An 18,337-nucleotide genomic window follows, 5' to 3' on the forward strand; every position below is an offset into this window, starting at 1 on the left:
AAAAAAAAAATTTAACCAAAATTCCGAATTTTTTACAGAATCTTTCTACAATTTTCTGTTATGCAATTTTGTAGCCCACTAATAAAGTGCAAGTTTCAAGTCGCTAAATGTTACCGTTGTTTTCTTAGATGTTTTTTTGTGGAGGGTGTTGCGCATTATCTTCCATATAAAGAGCTCGTGGACTTTGTGCTGACACGAGCGCCTTGGCATATGCAACGGATTGGTGCCGAATAGCGGCAGCACAGTTAGTGAATCGCACAATCGTTACTGCAAACAACAAAAATTGTTAGCTTACAACTCATTGTTAAAAGTTAGTGAATCGCACTACAGGACTAAAGTCCTCTCTCGACGTATGAAAACCCCACTCTAAAAGTCACTTATCATGCCCGTGTTGGCATATGGCGCCGAAGCGTGGACAATGACAGCATCCGATGAGGCGGCTCTTGGAATATTCGTGAGAAAGATTTTGCGGAAGATATACCGGCGTTTACGCGTTGGCGACGGTGAGTACCGCAGACGATGGAATGATGAGCTGTATGAGCTTTACAACGACATGGCCATAATGCAGCGAATTAAAATACAGCGGCTCCGCTGGCTTGGCCATGTCGTTCGAAAGGACTCCGACGTTCCAGCTCTGAAAGTATGCAACTCGGAACCCGCTGGTGGTAGCAGAGGAAGTGGGAGGTCTCCAATGCGTTGGAAAGACCAAGTGGAGAAGGACTTGGCTTCACTTGGCATTTCCAATTGACGTCAGTTGTTGAACTGGGCCAAGATCGCTTAGGCGGGTACAGCACCAAATAAGAAGAAGAAGATTAACCATGCTGTTAAATTCTGCACAATTGGAAAATTTCAAGAACTTGTTCACAGGCATAGCACCTACGTTAGGTTATTTAAATAAGCAAATGCCCACTAAACCATAACCTTAGCAGAGGACTGTGGCAATGAAAATCGTGTATTATTGGTGAAAATGTTGGAAAGAGTTTCAATAAAAAAATTAATTTTAGGTGGGACGAAGTACACCGGGTCTGCTAGTCATTAATAAAAATATTACAGTAAACATCAATGTATAATATGTATCTGCCAATCAACTGCTGAACAGGCTAACCATATATTCGCGGCTTGCGTTTTGGTGCGCATGCCGTCGAATTTGTTTTTTTTTGCATCACCCGAAATTGGCTTGCGTGCGCAACGTCAAATCAAAATGTCACGCAGAACAAAAATTTGAAATTGAGTTAACTTTATACGCACGCCGTTCAATTTCGGTTGTTTCCATACATGCATGTGCATGAGAAATTTTTGACAATAAATTGGCGGAATGCGTGAATATTAGGTTAGCCTGCAACATACAGTAATAGACTGAAGTTAAATTTTATGATGTTTATGAATGGTAGGAAGCCTTCGGCATAGCCGAAGACAACACTGTCCGTACTTGTTTTGCTTTTGGTTGACTATTTTCAGGATAAGCCCATATGTACAATTTCATTAAAAAAAATCTATATTTTCGAAAAGGGCTGCTGCTATAACTCTATTTAAACCCTCTTGCAGAAGCGACCAATATAAATCAGAACAATTTGTCACGCAACACAATTGTGCCGTTTGTGGAAGCCACAGAACGTGAGACGGCAGCATCAACAAAGATGGCGAAGTCAATGCCTCGATCATATAGCATGCCAAACGTGCCTGTACCTCCACCAATGCCGCCTTCAACCGAGAGCGAGCCACTAACGCCAAGTGGTACCCTAAGACGCAATATGGCTGCTGCCGGAAGTTTGGCAGGTAAATAAAAATATAAAAATATTTCTTTGTACTTATGTATGTAAATAAGTATGTATGCACATAAATAATAGGTATGTATGTATCAGTGTGACCACTTAATGAGTAATTCCTCAAAACGTGAGGAATTTCGGGTGCGCTTGATTATTTTTTGAGGAATTGTAAATCGCTCTGCAAATTTTTGAAGAAAAAGCTTTCCGAAGTTTTATAAAGATCGAAATCAGAGCTGGGTCGTAATGATTCCTTTAGGAATTAAACTACTCCCAATTACAGATTACAAGGAATTGTAATTAGGAATCAATTTCTTCAGTCCACAGCAAAGGAATCGATTACTTTTTCAATTCCTTGAAGTAATTTCAAATGTAATTGGTTTTTTCTTTAATTCCATTACAAGGAATTTCATATTGTAATTGGAATAAATTACGTGCTAGTAATATAATTTGTTTTCCAATTCCTTTAAAAGGAATTAAAAATGTAATTGATTTTTTTTCAATTCCATTACCTGGAATTGCAAGAGTACTTTAGTTTTTTCAATTACTCAAAGGAATTGTAAAAGTAATCGAGAAACTGAAAGTTCATTCACGAATGTACAATGTGGAATTTTTGTTGTGGTCAATGATTAAAATCGAAAGCACACATTGGACATCTTCTATGTATATCTATATATATAAAAATGTTGTGTTCGTATGTCACGGTCATCAAAACCCGAGAACGGCTGAACCGATTTGAATAATTTTTTTTTTATTATTCGGTATAATACCAGAACCAATGATATCGCAAAAATTTGGAGGGTTGCCACCTATTTTAAAATTTTTAAACCCAATTATATTGATAAAATTAATGAATTATTACAATATGGGTATCAAGTTAAAGAAGTTTAAGAAAGATAACCGCTGGAAGCATTTTTGACGAGGGTTGCCACCTATTTGAAAATTTAAACTAAGTCAAATTGTTAAAAAAAATGAAATATTGCCATGTGGGTGTCAAACTAAAGAGTTTTAAGAAGGCTTACTGCCGAAAATATGTTTGAGGAGGGTTGCCATCTGTTTGAAAATTTAACTAAATTACATTGATAAAATAAATAAAATATTACAATATGGGTATCAAATTAAAGAGGTTTAAGAAAGATAACTGTTGGAAATATTTTTGAGGGGGGCTGCCAGCTATTTGGAAATTGTAACTCAGTGAAATTGATAAAGTAAATGAAATGTTGACATGTGGGTGTCAAACTAAAGAGTTTTAAAAAGGCTTACAGTCTACCATGAACACTTCCAGAAATATGCACTATGAAAAGTTCGGTTTATATGGGAGGTGCCACCCCCATTCTCCAACCATGCAAATTTTTCTCCATGAGTATGGAATTGGTCTTATATATTTATGTATGTATCACCATACCCAGTTCTAGTCCTCTACCACAAATATATGTAGTTTGAAAAATTCGGTTTGTATGGGAGGTGCCACGCCCCCTTTCTATATCGAAACTTTTTTTAGCCTATAACCATCCTTGGAAAGTCTGTAGTAGATTCCAAAATTTCAAAAAAATCGGTACGGCCTTTCTCGAGCTTTGCGAACAGAAAAAAACGCCTTTCAAAATACATATTAGTATAGACTAGCCAATATCTGCTTGCTTTGCGGCTTAAAACACTACTACCGATGAAAATCGATGGATAAATAAACAAGTTTGCAAGGGTTAAGTGAAAGTGCAATAATTTTTTGTATGAAATACTAGCAGGAAATAATGTTACCCATACGCCATACCGTACATGACCATGTTAAAGTTTGAATTTTTTTCATTCGCAATGAAAACTTAAAATGAAAATAACTTGACTAAATGACCTTATCTAAAAAAAAACAGTATACAGATCCGTAACATACTACTTAAAATTAATTTTACGTCTCTCGGCGTTTTTTGTGTAATTTTAGCGTCGTTACAGTGTTATCATCAAAATTTAGCCATAGCAATGAAATCTGTTTATAAAACTCTTAGGAGGTAGGATCTCCAGTCCCACAGGGCTCGTAATTCAAGCGGACTCTATCCTCATTTGTAACGCAGGATACCAGTAAGAGTACTTCAAAGGCCCCAGAAGGCACGCCATTTTGGGTAGAATTAAGGGTACCATAATATACACAATTAACTCGTGCATTTTTATATATACGCAGGGATTAGTCCAAGAGAACAGCAGTACCTTAGGCAGCAACATTTATGGGTCTCAGCTGCCGCGAAGCGCTTTCGCGGTAGGATCTGGAAAATTTAACCGTTACCCTATAAACTGAACAGCTACAGTTTAAGCTATTCAGTTTTCGTAAAGTCCAATTAGTAATACTACTTAGGTTTAAGTTGTTTATTCAAGGCAGTTAGCAACAGGGTACGAAAATAAACTGTACAAAACAATTCCCATTTGCTCATCGATCATCATATCATTTGTGGTTTTGTACAGTTTTGTACATAGTCAGAAACAAATTGTAAGATTCACTGTCATTTTCCCCAACGAGAAACGTTTGCATTTCGTTTGTGACAATTGTACCATATGGTACGTTTTATATGTATGCAAACGTTTCAATTACGTGAAAAATATTTTTTTCTGTAAATTTTCATATCCAATTCGATTAAAAACATTTTTATTTTTTTATTCATTGCAGCCATTCGTTTTGTATTTAGTTATTGCATATATGTACATACATACATATATTTTTTTCTGCACGATTCATTTCGTTTGTTGTTTCGTATGTACCTACTAACTACTGTAGTGTACTATCGCCAAAGTGAACTCAGCCGTTTTGTTTTCGTATTGTACCGAACTGTTAAAGTAGTAAACGAAACGAAATAGTAACGTACAATATAGTTTATTTTCGTACACTGGTTAGCAACCAAGAAATTTAACAAAGCTATTGCAATTCAACAGTGAAAAAGATTTTTTTTATAAATTTTTCGATTACTTTTTAAATTACTTTGAGGAAAGGGATGGGAAAAAAAATCAATTACATTTTCAATTCCTTTCAAAGGAATTGGAAAAAAAATTACATTTTCAATTCCTTTCAATGGAATTGAAATAAAAGAAATTACATTACTAGCACTTAATTTATTCCAATTACAATATGAAATTCCTTATAATGGAATTAAAGAAAAAAACAATTCCATTTGAAATTACTTCAAGGAATTGAAAAAGTAATCGATTCCTTTGCTGTGAACTAAAGGAATTGAATCCTAATTACAATTACTGAGGAATGTAATTGTAATTGTAATGTAATTGCATTTACCCAGCTCTGATCGAAATACACCACACAAGCGGCTTCTTAAACATTCTTCATACCTACTTTTCCTATTTCGCCATACACCATGTAAACATGACTCGTTCAAGCAAAGAATTTTAGTTTTCTTCCAGTTCACAATAGGGGTATTCTCTGAGTCTTGCAAAGCCCTTGCATGGTGCACAGATTGCACGGATTGCACGATAAAAACCGGTTTTCGTATGGGACAGCTTCGCAAACCGTGCAATCCGTGCACCGTGCAAGGGCTTTGCAAGACTCAGAGAATACCCCTAATGCAAAAGAGTTTGGTTCTCTTCAATTTATCTCTCCTGCGTCCTCACTCGGTAAAAATTCCGTTGCTATTTCATAGCTCAAAGGTGCAGGATAGGTTTGGTTAGGTTAACGCTGCGTGCCGATTACCAAATTTAGAATGCGGCTAATTTTGATCCCTGAGAGCTCAGTGTTAGTTCAGAAGAGCGAGCCAAAATGCTTCCATCTTAGCCTCGCGAATATGGGACAGTATAAAAGAGAGCGTGGAGATGATTCCACTTCATCTTCCTCTTGACAGCTAATATTAAAGGGATCAGTTGAAATCCCTAGTTACCTTACCGAGTGAATATCAATCGGACAATGGCTTGTCAGAACCCCCATCACTAGCTCTTGAGAGGTAACATTGTATTCGGGACCTTAAAAGGGCAAAGATTGGTCACTCGTTACTTACGCTGCAAAAATTGTTTTAATGTGCGTATAAAAACATTTGCTGCAGCGGAGAAACGTCTTTTTTTGCTCTTTTATGTCACAAAAGGAGCATCGCTCTCTTTTGTCCATTTTATTAGGTATTTAGTAAAATATACAATTTCATTATCGCGAGTACGAAGTATGCGTGTTAGTCTAGCGCTCGCCGAGCGCAGGAGGACAGAGGCGTCCCTAGTTGCTCCTTATCTGGGGATAACGTTTTAAGGGTGCCGTTCCAACGCCAGGTCATCAGCCACGCAGTTTTGCGCGATGTCACTGTGACCCGGCACCCAAAGTTAGAAGTTAGATATTCCTTTACCGATTTCTAACGCACCATCACACCCTTTAGGCAGCTATTTCTACCTGAAAGACACTGCAGAAGTCCGGAAACCTTAGTAACCCCGCCCTACCCAGCCCCCTCTTGAGGGAATATAGGTAGAGAAGGAGCTTTTGGGAGGAATTTCGGAGGCACTGTAACCTATGTGTTCAGGGCGAAGTAAAAAACCGCCATAACTCCAGAGTGTTACCACCCGGGTTTCTTTAGCCTAATAGTAGTTCGTGCTGCTAAAATTCTGTCTGCAATATCCTCAGGCGTCGTGTTCAACATGACGTTAAGCGCCACTATAGGTGTGGTTCCTAATGATCCACTAAGGTAAGTGTACCCATTTCCGTGCTAGTACCTAATTCCGTGCTAATTTGGCCAACAATTTTCAAAATAGAGAAATAAGAAAATGTTCAAGCATTTTTGAATAAACAAGTTATTAAACTGATTACCATCGTCCAAGTTTCCAAATATCGTACCTCGCAGCCTCCAAGTATCATTATTATAATTAAAACTTGCAACTGAGTATCAGTCAACTACAAAATGTTAGTTAAACCCATGTGTCAGTGAATAGTGTTCGCAAAATTGCTAAGAGCGTGGTGAAAAATTCGTAAGGGTCTAATCTTGAATTGACAAGTATATATATATATTTGTCTTCCGATAATGGAAATTTTAAGTATTTTTTGTATAAATTTATCTATAAAAACCAGTGTATAATAAAAAAGTCATTGAAAACCTTAAATTAATAATAGCACGGAAATAGGTGCAATACTTTTCTAAGGTGTACCTATTTGCGTGCTAAGCACGGAATTAGGAACATTTGGAACTTTCTGTTTGATTGTTTTTTGGGTATACGAGATATAATTTATAAAGATTTAAAAATTCCAATAAATACTAAATTTCACATATAGTTATTCTTATGGCCTATATCCGTGCCACACTTGTTGCATAACTTGACTGTTTCCAGAGCCGTAAATTTCGGTAATTTAGTTTAAAATAAGGAAAAATGTACAAAAAGTATGTTGTTTAAATGTTTGAAATTGTGTATAGTTATACATAGTTTGTATATAGAAAAGCATCATCGGCACATAAAATATTACATAAATATATTTATTAAAAAAAAATATTTTTGTAATTGATGAAGAGAAATTTTATGGAACGGAAATAGGCTCAAGAATTTTGGCTATGTTCCTAATTCCGTTGCTTAGGCCGTAATTAGGAAATATTTATAGGTAGTTTTGTCTTTATTTATTTTAACAGGCATCCCATATAGTAACATCAAAGTATAACACGGCGCAATTTATTTTATAACATGCCGAAATATTCACAAACTTGCTTACAATTAGCCATTGAGGCTGTACAAAAGGGTAATATGTAATGTTACAGAGCATTAAAAGTATACAAAATTCCCAGACGGACATTATTGGACAAGATTAACAATAAATATACGAAAAAGTCGTCCTCAGGACCCCTTCTAATTTTGGCGGAGATGGGCTTTCCAATAACTAGAGACCAACTTACAAGCTTCGTGGCAAATTTAGTTAAAGAGCTGAATCGCCCAAACTCTTTTACAAATGGTATTCCAGGACGAAAATGGTTCAATGGTTTTTTACAAGGAAATCCTTCTCTGAGTCAACGAATGTCTCAATGCTTAACAGTTTTTCAAGCTTTGGACACGGAATCTTCCATAAGGGCTTGGTTTGAGAGAGAAAATAGTTATATGAAGGACAGCAACTGTCTGGAAGTAATGAGTGATGAGTCCGCATTTTGTCTGTGCCCCAAAGGGCATGATTGTTGACCAAACGCGGTGCTAAGCACGTCTTCTTCAGGTCTGGAAATGATGTCAAATGTAAATGTTATTTTATAACATGCCGAAATATTCACAAACTTGCTTACAATTAGCCATTGAGGCTGTACAAAAGGGTAATATGTAATGTTACAGAGCATTAAAAATATACAAAATTCCTAGACGGACATTATTGACAAGATTAACAATAAATATACGAAAAAGTCGTCCTCAGGACCCCTTCTAGTTCTGCCGATAGAAGAAAATAATATTGTTAAATGGATTCATCATTTGGCGGAGATGGGCTTTCCAATAACTAGAGACCAACTTACAAGCTTCGTGGCAACTTTAGTTAAAGAGCTGAATCGCCCAAACTCTTTTACAAGGACGAAAATGGTTCTACGGTTTTTTACAAATAAATCCTTCTTTGAGTCAACGAATATCTCAAAGCTTAACAGTTTTTCAAGCTTTGGACACGGATTCTTCCATAAGGGCTTGGTTTGAGAGAGTAAGTACTTATATGAAGGACAACAACTGTCTGAAAGTAATGAGTGATGAGTCCGCATTTTTTCTGTGCTCCAAAGGGCATGCATTGTTGACCAAACGCGGTGCTAAGTACGTCTACTTCAGGTCAGGAAATGATGACAAATATCTGTAGGCGCATCTTCTGATGGAAAAATAATGCCTACGTTCGCTATTTTCCCTTATAAGCGCTTTCCTCAAAATATTCTTGCGAAATACCCTAAGAACTGGGCCATTGGTAAACTTGACTCAAGCTGGAAGACCAGCGAAACGTTTTTTGAATATATCGCAAATGTGTTTCATCCTTTCCTGCTGAGAATGAACGCACAACTTCCAGTGGTTTTATTTTTGGATGGGCACGTATCACATATATCTCTACCTCTCAGCGAATTTTATAAGGAACACGGCATTATTTTAATTGCGCTTCTTCCAAATTCAACGCACTTACTGCAGCCTATGTACGTAACATAATGGACACGCAATCCTATGTACATCAAGCAGTAAATTCATCTTTAAAGCAATACAAAATAATGCTATAACAGACAATACAGCAACTACTTATCAGAAGGAAAATAACAGGTTGATTGATAGTCTAGTGCCACTTAACAATTGGCTCTAGATAGCCCAACTGCTAAAGATATGGAAAATACAGAAATAAAGAAGGCTGAACTTGCAACACCATTCCAAAACGCTCTTTTCTGGCCTGAGGCGTTATCAAACGACCCGAAGAAGAAGCAGTTTAAGAAAAAGCTCACGCCAACTGTGGTCATAGCTTCAGATTATATGGAAGATCAACGGCGCTGCGTCATGCGGCAAATGCTTATACATATCAAGACATCAAAGTGCCCACACACTAAAACTTCCAATCATATTCCTCGTCAAAATGACAGTTGGTAGGCGATCGGTGTTTGCCTGGGGAGTGTTGCGGTAAATTTGTATTTTGTTTGTGTAAAATTATTTTAGTATCGGTTTACCGGTTACCGAATTATCGTGGTGGAAGCTTGACAATTTTTCTGTTAGTTGGTAAATTGCAATCAGCTGTACGATAGTCATCCAATTTTGAATCCGCCCGCTGCCAAAAGGCATAACGTGTTTAAGTAAATAAGATTCCTTCAATCTTTGGTTACAATTTATTTATTTTTTTTTTTTTATAGGAAAAACGCTTCGAATCAGCTGTTGATAAACATACATAGTTTACCAGACTGCTTTGGAAAATGGTTTTTCATAAAAATTATTGGTTTTATTCCATATGTTTTGATACTTAAATGCTACAATTTTTCATAAGCCCGCGGTCACACTGTTTGACAGCGACAGATGCAAACTTCGTAACATACATATCTGGCGAGAGTTTCATGCCTGAGTCACTCGTGGAGGCTGCTACATGGTTGGCAGCATGTGACGCAATAGCAGAGGCGGTGAAGGGGCTAAAGGCTCTGTTATGCATACTTGGCATTGCTTGAGACTTGTCACATAAGGAATCTGTTAAATGAGTTTCGCGTGTAAACGGTTACCCAACGCACAGCATTACATACGTAGAAGTCTGTTGGTTTTTCATTTCTACGTAAAAATGGTACAGCAGTGCATGCACTGCCAAGTATGCATAACAGAGCTTTAAGGACCCCTGAATGGCTACGGCATAGCAGCGTCGACTAACTTTCTTTCTGCCTCACGATGTAGTGATTGACGTCATTTCCGTGGGGTGCGGAGTTCTAAGAAATAACATGCTTTTCCTGGTTTTAAAGAGAAACTGGAGAGCTCCTGAAAAAACTATTAAAGTATAAACAGAACTAGTTCGCTGAGTAAATTTCGTCCGACGAAGCGATGCCGCTGAGTTATATTCGCTTAACATTTCGCTTAGTAAAACTGAACCGGAACAATAATTTAGTGCTACTACAAATATTGTGGAAGATTGTCCTTAAAAAAATAATGACGAGATTCTACGTGTAACTAAACTTTAAATTCCATACAGCTTTTCCAGGAATGTGTCGCACACTATTTCAGCCTAATAGTATTTTTATAATATTCATGAGTACGGCGTATATGATTTTCTCCGTTTTCACGATCATTATTCCCGCCATCCCTTTTTTGTTCACAATTCCCGCAAAACCAAAAAAATACTCTTTTGGCAACGCTGTTGATATGGTTTCTTGTGTTAGTTATAGCCCGAACACAATGAAAACGACGAGCTACAAACCACAGCTGTCAAATTATTTTAACACGTACTCTTATGTAGATAATTATATTGGCGACGACCGGGCTACGCGACGGCTGTGGTTGTGGCCAGATTAGATCTATTTCTATTTCTCTGGCGACAGATAAGGTTCTTCCTCTTCTTTTATGTCAAACTCATACAAATTCATGATGTCGCTGCCGCGTTCAAAGAAATCATGTCGCCATCGACAAAGCGCTTAGATAATAAAGATGACAAATTGGAAGCTGTGGTCGGTAGCTCGTCGTTTTCAATGTGTTCAGAACTTTAGTCATGTTGATGACGCTGCTGTAGTCGCTGTTGTTGCTGGTGTAGGGACAAGCGTTCCTGTGTGCTAAATTCTACGATATTTAGTCCTCACGCGAATTATTATGAAAAAATACATTTATTGGAAAGTAGCTACAAAGATTTTAATATAATTGCGTTTTCTTTTCTACAAAACATGTAGCCTTTTCATTGTCCTCTCTTTAGTATTTGTACGTAGAGGGCACTGAGAAGGCGCAGTAGAAAAGAAAACGCCATTAGTGTTACTCCTAGCGATAAAGCTATGGAAGCTGTTCATATTGATTTCCCGGGCTAATTTCAACGTGTGACAGTAAATTTTACACACAAAAAGATGAATATATTCGCGAAAATTTGGGTAAATTATAGTAAAACTGCGTTCTCTCTCATTTGGTACCTACATTCTTATTCTACATTGCACTGAATTTTTTAAATACCTTTTTGAATTTATCATATCTTTAAAATTTCAAAGTCCTTTGAAAAAAAATCTGACGTCAGAGTGAAAAACTAAAAACGCAGTTTTACGATATTTGGCCATAATTTTGTAAGTATGTATATCGGTGCACGGTGTTATAAAATAGATGACAGGAGGTAGAAATAGGCAGAAAAACACCTAAGATCTGTATGTGACTACAATAGCAATCACACGTAATCATTTAATCTTGGAACTTTCAAATATAATTACTGAAACCAGAATTAAAAGACCAACTTTGTAAATTGTAGACTCTTTGTATTAATAAAAGTTACCATTAGAAAAAAGCAACCGATAGATTTTAATATTTTATTTATTTTTTTTTTGATAATGGTCAGTGAGGTGCCGCAAACAAGTTTCAACAGGAATCAGCGCAGGGAAGCAACTTGAGGGTTGAAATTGTTTCCTGGGTACCGTGAAGTATTGCTGGAAATGCACTGAAGAAATTGCTGTGTTGTACTTATTATAATAGCTTCGGTATGTTATTTTGGCGTTTTTCATTCTAAAAGCTTAAAAATAAATATACAGTTCCTAGCAGCAATATAATTTGTGATACTGCACCACAAAATCTTATTTTTCCATAGAGATATGGGGCTGAACTTCTTCAGACCATACACATAGCGCGTAACATTGTTAAATTAAACATTGATTTTGTGAGAGGAAATTGAATCAAACTTACTATATACGGGCTCAGAATACGTTATATGGGGTATAATGAGTTGTCTTGCCAACTTGCGTTTTGTTTCCATTGGAGTAAATGCAACTGTAACTCTCAATCTTCGTAAGATGGCATAAACATTGCTCACAACACTATTAAAATGATCGGAACACGTTAGTTTACAGTTTATTACATAGCTCAAGTTTTTAGTATTATCTATAAACTTAAGAGCACTACTACCAACAACTAATTTCGGAATATCCTCAACATATACTACACTGTTACATATTGGCAACACAAAGGACTTAGAGGCATTTAGACACAGGCAGTTATTACTAGTCCACTGCGATATTGCAGACAAATGATTATTAAGTTTAAAACACAAATCTTCGACTAGACCAATACGAGTGGACAAGTACACCTGGATATCGTCAGCATACGTAAGCATATTTACATACTGATACTCAGAGAACACATCATTGATGCATAGACTGAGCAAAAGAGGTCCTAAGACAGAGCCCTGTGGGACACCTGCTGAGACTGCTTTAAAGCTAGAGCAGGCATTCTTCACCACCACTTTTCATAACTCACTTTTCATAATTCACTGCGATATTGCAGACAAATCATTATTAAGTTTAAAACACAAATCTTCGACTAGACCAATACGAGTGGACAAGTACACCTGGATATCGTCAGCATACGTAAGCATATTTACATACTGATACTCAGAGAACACATCATTGATGCATAGACTGAGCAAAAGAGGTCCTAATACAGAGCCCTGTGGGCACCCGCTGAGACTGCTTTAAAGCAAGAGCAGGCATTCTTCACCACCACTTTTCATAACCTTCCTTCGAGGTAGCTTGTCACAAGTTTTATGGATTCATCTGAGAAGCCAAAAAAATTACGAAGTTTCTTGCAAAGGACGTCATGATTGACCATATAAAATGCCTTAAAATCTAATAGGCATAGGAGAGTCAGGTCATTGTTATCAAAATGGATTCTTATTTCGTCAAGTATTTTCATCATGGCTGTGGAGCATATATGCTTAGGCCAGAATGATAGAACACATGATTGCGCCGTCCTGGGCGTTGACATTTGTGTACCACAAGTAAACAAAGAATAGAGCGAAAAGAAGAACGAGTTGAAATTGCCAAAGCAGTTCCCTTTACAGCGAAAAACGTGTTTTAATTTAGCTTAATGCGAAAATATTGCATTTTTCACCTAACCTATTAGAGAAGAGTGAGCATTTTAGTGCACTCCATTGCTTTGCAATTGAGGCTGCTTCAGCAAACGTTTTAGTGTACTCCACTGCTTTGCAATTAAGGCTGCGGGATTGATTAGTTAACTTGCTAATGGAGGCTGCGTGGAGCAGTAACAAAATCATTGTGAGAAAATGCTGTTAATATAATAATAGAGAAACATTTCGGACAAGGCTTTGCGGTGCCCTATGTACACAAGATGCAGCGATTCGTCCCAGCGCTACACTTGCGTCTACGCTTCTTGCATCTTGACGGCTTTCGCAATTTAACACACACCACTTCATTGTATTAGTTTTTACGCAGTCTTCAACTCAAAAATCACTCACNCAAGGCTTTGCGGTGCCCTATGTACACAAGATGCAGCGATTCGTCCCAGCGCTACACTTGCGTCTACGCTTCTTGCATCTTGACGGCTTTCGCAATTTAACACACACCACTTCATTGTATTAGTTTTTACGCAGTCTTCAACTCAAAAATCACTCACAAATTGCAAATTAACACAATTTAAACTGATTTTTCACTTATAATTCAAATTTCTCTTTCGCTGATTTGTAAACAAAGGTTTATTTATAAGTTACCACAACTGTCAAAATCGGCAAAACCAAAGTAGCGGTACCACTGACGGCGCCACCTTTGTTCGCTGCACCGTGATTGCAGATCTGAAGCCGGATTGTAGCGGAGATAATTTATTTTTATGTATGTATGACGATATTTGTGCTACCATCAAGGACTCACATACTTTTGAAAACGCTGGTAGTATACTTATCGGCCTATAATCGCTGGGATCCATAACCGTGTTCTTTTTGGCAACTGGCAGCCTTCTTCCACTAAGAGGGAAAATACGAAGTTGTAAAGCAGTGGTTTACTATATGAGTAATCATACCTACAATATACGGCAGCACAAGTTTGACAAATTTAAGTGAAATTCCATCATCACCCACAGCATTCGACTTAATGCCCAACATAGCTTTGATAACTTCTTCTTCGCTAACGCCAACAAATTGAAATTTCTCTCCTAAATAATTGTATCTTAAAATTAAGTAAAACTTGACATTTAAGAACAATTCAAAATATCGATTAAACCAAAAGATAAATAACAAAACAATTCCCAATTGAGGACTAGTCTGGTATTAAAAAAATTAAATAATTCACGTACTTTACATAATTTACTCAGTCTACCTACTTTTTTCAACAACAATGCGACATCAACCTGCTTTGTCTAATGTTTGCATGCAACTAAATAAAATTTGTTGCATGAACGAACGAATAAAGATCACCCAGGATGGCATGCGAGAAAAAGTTATTTTTTTGCAGTGACGTCATTTTTTCGCCGCCATGCGAATGAAACGGAATGAAGCCTGTGTGTGAATGAAAGAACAGTAGCTCGTTTCTGTAACAATTCTCTACCAAGGCGAATTGAGATATGAATTCGCCGCCCTGTTCTCTACTGCTAATCAGTGTTGCCGTTTTAGCCCTTTGGTGGCTAAATTTAGCTACCACATACTTTTTTTGGCCACATAAATTTAAAATTGCCCCTAGCCCTTTTTTAGCCCTTTTTAGAATTTATTCATACTTGGCATGAAAAATTTGTATATGCTTAATTTTTTATTTTTTTTTTTTGCATTTATGTAAGAGATGAATTTTTAAACTAAGAAAGACTGATATATATATATATGTATTGTATGCTCCTAACGGTTTTATCCATACATACTGTAAAAGTGTTGGGGCTGTTAACTTATCTGTTAACGATTTAACTATAGTTTAAAATAGATAAGTTCACGGCCCTTGTGGTGTGATTGTACCAGCACACTGGTGTCGTGAGTGGTGAAATTAGCTCAATTTTCTAAGTAAAAAGTATTTGACGGAAATTTCGTGCACTATGTGAGTCAAAGCCGTGTTTGTGGAAGATTACGTTCACGATATTGCAGTTGTGAATTACAAAAAAAAAACAATGCTTAACAAAATGCTAGGAAAATTATGAAATTTCGGCTCTAATCATTTCGATCTTTCCTCGACCTCATTTTTAAAGAAATAAATATTTTACCAGCATGCTGGTAAGTAATATTCTTCGAGCCTGATGGTACAATCACTTGATGGAACCAGAAAGCTGGTGTCGTATATTTCCCCTTTTATACAAAAAGGGCGTTGGTTGGATAAAATATTATTTTTTTTTCCAGAGTACATTGTTTTTATATACCATTACTTATTGAAAATGTTTACGTGTATGCTTATATATGTATATGTAAGTAAAAAATTTTAGCTACCATTTTTAGCCACAACGACTTTTTTTTAGCTCTTTTTTAGCCCTTTTTTTAAAGGTATTTGGCTACAGCTAAAAATTATGCGCGGCAACACTGCTGCTAATTAGTAGGTGAGAGTGACGTATTTTCTCTTCCAGTAGAGAAATAATCGGTAGAGAAAAGTTACAGAAACGGGCTACAGATTAAAAAGTAAAGTCATCAACTATTTTTTTTTTCAAATTAAATTACAAATACACGGTTGCCGTGCTGGGTGATCTTGTTAGTTGGTTCACGAATTTGTTGCTCTTCTACTCTTTCTGTTGACGTTCGGATTGTATACAGTGTTACCAGAACTTTTTGGGCCGTCCGGCTAAATTGGCAAAAAAAAACGGCTAAAATGTTTCAACTAAAATTTATATATTTTACTAGCAGACCCGGTGAACTTCGTCCCGCCCAAAATAAATTTTTTGTATTGAAACATTTTGGTCCAACATTTTCACCAAGAGTTCACGTTCATGATTTTTAGTGACGCATTTTCTTCTAATATTACGGTTTGGTGATTATCAGAAGGCATATTTACCGTCTTAAATAACTTAGCAAAACTGTACATGCATACAAAGATACGTAATAGTTTCAGTGCGTTTGAAAGGCGCCACGTCGCCTTTTCAAATAGCCCTAATTTTCTCTAAGAGCATGGGATGGATTTCATATATCTCTATACCATTTTCGAGTAATCTGCCATGGGAGGTGCCACGTCCCTTTTTCCAATAGCCCCAACTTTTCCAGTCGCGTTTCATGACCAGTCGCGTTTTATATATCTTGCACATACCAAGTTCCAGTACTCTTCCATGAACACATCCAGAACATTTTCCGGGATATGTAGTATAAAAAATTCGGTTTGTGTGGGAGGTGCCAAGCCCCCTGCACCTAGCGGTATGAAATATACTTTACATCTGATTCTCATACCTACCGTATATAACACAAAAATTTCATAAAGATGGGTCGACTCGTGTAGGAAGAGTTCGATTTTTATATATTAGATAAGCACGATGCGAGAACATAGAAAAAATTTCGATGAAAAAAAATATTTTTTCTCGGGTTCACAACTATCCTATCTTTTAAGTTCGAACCAACAATACAAACCCACAAAATTTCATTGAAATCGGTTAAGCGGTTTCGCAGATTAGCGCAAACGAACACAGTGACACGGGATATTTATATATTAAGATACGGGATATTTATATATTATATATAAGCACCTACCATAGATGCGTTTGCGTACCAAATTTCAATTTCATTTGACTTATGGTTTTGAAATTGGAGCTGATAAAATTTTCCACGCCTATAGGATGTGTCACGCCCCCTTTTAACACCCATTTATATATAAGCACCTACCATAGATGCGTTTGCGTACCAAATTTCAATTTCATTTGACTTATGGTTTTGAAATTGGAGCTGATAAAATTTTCCACGCCTATAGGATGTGTCACGCCCCCTTTTAACACCCATTTATATATAAGCACCTACCATTGATATATCTGCATACCAAATTTCAAGTTCGTGGGACTTATAGCTGATAACAAATTCCATGCCTATTGGATGTGTTACGCCTTCTTTTCCAAACTCATTTATATATACCCTAATGTAAGAACCTACCATTAAAATGGCTGCGTACGAAATTTCAAGTTCGAGCGACTTATAGTTCCGGAGTTATAGCTGATAAAATATTCCAGGTCAATGGGACGCGCCGCTCCCCCTTTTACAAACTCACTTATATATAGCCTATTATAAGCACCTGCCACAAATACGTCTGCGTACCAAATTTCAATTTTACGTGACATACTATTCCGAATTTCCCACGTCTATGGGATGTGCCACGCCTCCTTTTGCAAACTCAGTTATGTATATATGCCTTACTTAAAGCGCCTACCGTAGATATGCCTGCATACCAAATTTCAAGTTCATGTGACTTATGGTTCCCAAGTTATAGTTGATAAAATGGTCCAAGCCTATGGGATATGCCACGCCCATTTTTGCAAACTTATATATATATAGCCTACTGTTATGTACTGGATGTGCCACGCTCACTTTTTCAAACTCATTTATATATACCCTTTTATAAGCACCTACAAGCATGCCCGACGACTGGAATTTAAGTATGCTCTGCCCAATCCACAAGAAAGGTGACCCCGCCATTCGCGCCAACTACCGCGGGATCAGCCTTCTAAGCATAGGTTACAAGGTCTTATCGAGCGTATTGTGTGAAAGACTGAAGCCCACCGTCAATGAACTGATTGGGCCTTATCAGTGTGGCTTTAGACCTGGCAAATCCACCATAGACCAGGTATTCACAATACGCCAAATCTTGGAAAAGACCCGCGAGAAAAGGATCGACACTCACCACCTATTTGTCGACTTTAAAGCCGCTTTTGACAGCACTAAAAGGAGTTTCCTATACGCCGCTTTGTCTGAATTTTGCATCCCTCAAAACTCATACGGCTGTGTAAAATGACGATGAGCAATACCACCAGCTCCGTCAAAATCGGAAAAGACCTCTCCGAGCCGTTCGCCACAAAACGGGGTTTCAGACAGGGCGACTCCCTGTCATGTGACTTCTTTAATCTGATGTTGGAGAAGATAATAGGAGCTGCAGAACTGAACCGCTGAGGAACAATTTACTACAAGAGCGTGCAATTTCTGGCTTATGCCGATGACATCGACATTATCAGTAACAAAAACCGCGAAGACTGTTCTGCCTTTTCCAAGTTGGATAGGGAAGCAAAGCGCATGGGTCTGGTGGTAAACGAGGACAAGACGAAGTATCTCC

The 18,337-nt window shown here is 37.3% G+C and overlaps 1 protein-coding gene and 1 long non-coding RNA gene across 3 annotated transcripts in view; one reads left to right on the forward strand and one right to left on the reverse strand.

Moving 5' to 3' along the window:
- LOC108369394 (epidermal growth factor receptor kinase substrate 8) overlaps positions 1-18,337 on the forward strand; it is a 503,749-nt gene that overhangs the window by 340,115 nt on the left and 145,297 nt on the right. For both annotated transcript variants that reach the window (XM_017624498.1, XM_017624504.1), the window contains exon 5: positions 1,546-1,776. In XM_017624498.1, the coding sequence (XP_017479987.1) occupies positions 1,546-1,776 (231 nt within the window). The remainder of the gene's footprint in view (positions 1-1,545; positions 1,777-18,337) is intronic.
- LOC108369442 (uncharacterized) lies at positions 13,779-14,512 on the reverse strand. Its single transcript, XR_001848511.1, has 3 exons — positions 14,454-14,512; positions 14,158-14,285; positions 13,779-14,097 (listed from the first exon to the last, which is right to left on the reverse strand). It is a non-coding gene; the product is annotated as an uncharacterized LOC108369442 (long non-coding RNA).

This window comes from Rhagoletis zephyria, unplaced genomic scaffold (assembly GCF_001687245.7).
Source record: "Rhagoletis zephyria isolate East Lansing unplaced genomic scaffold, Rhagoletis_zephyria_1.1 Rzeph_scaffold_00058, whole genome shotgun sequence".
In the NCBI taxonomy this organism is placed as follows: Eukaryota; Metazoa; Arthropoda; class Insecta; order Diptera; family Tephritidae; genus Rhagoletis; species Rhagoletis zephyria.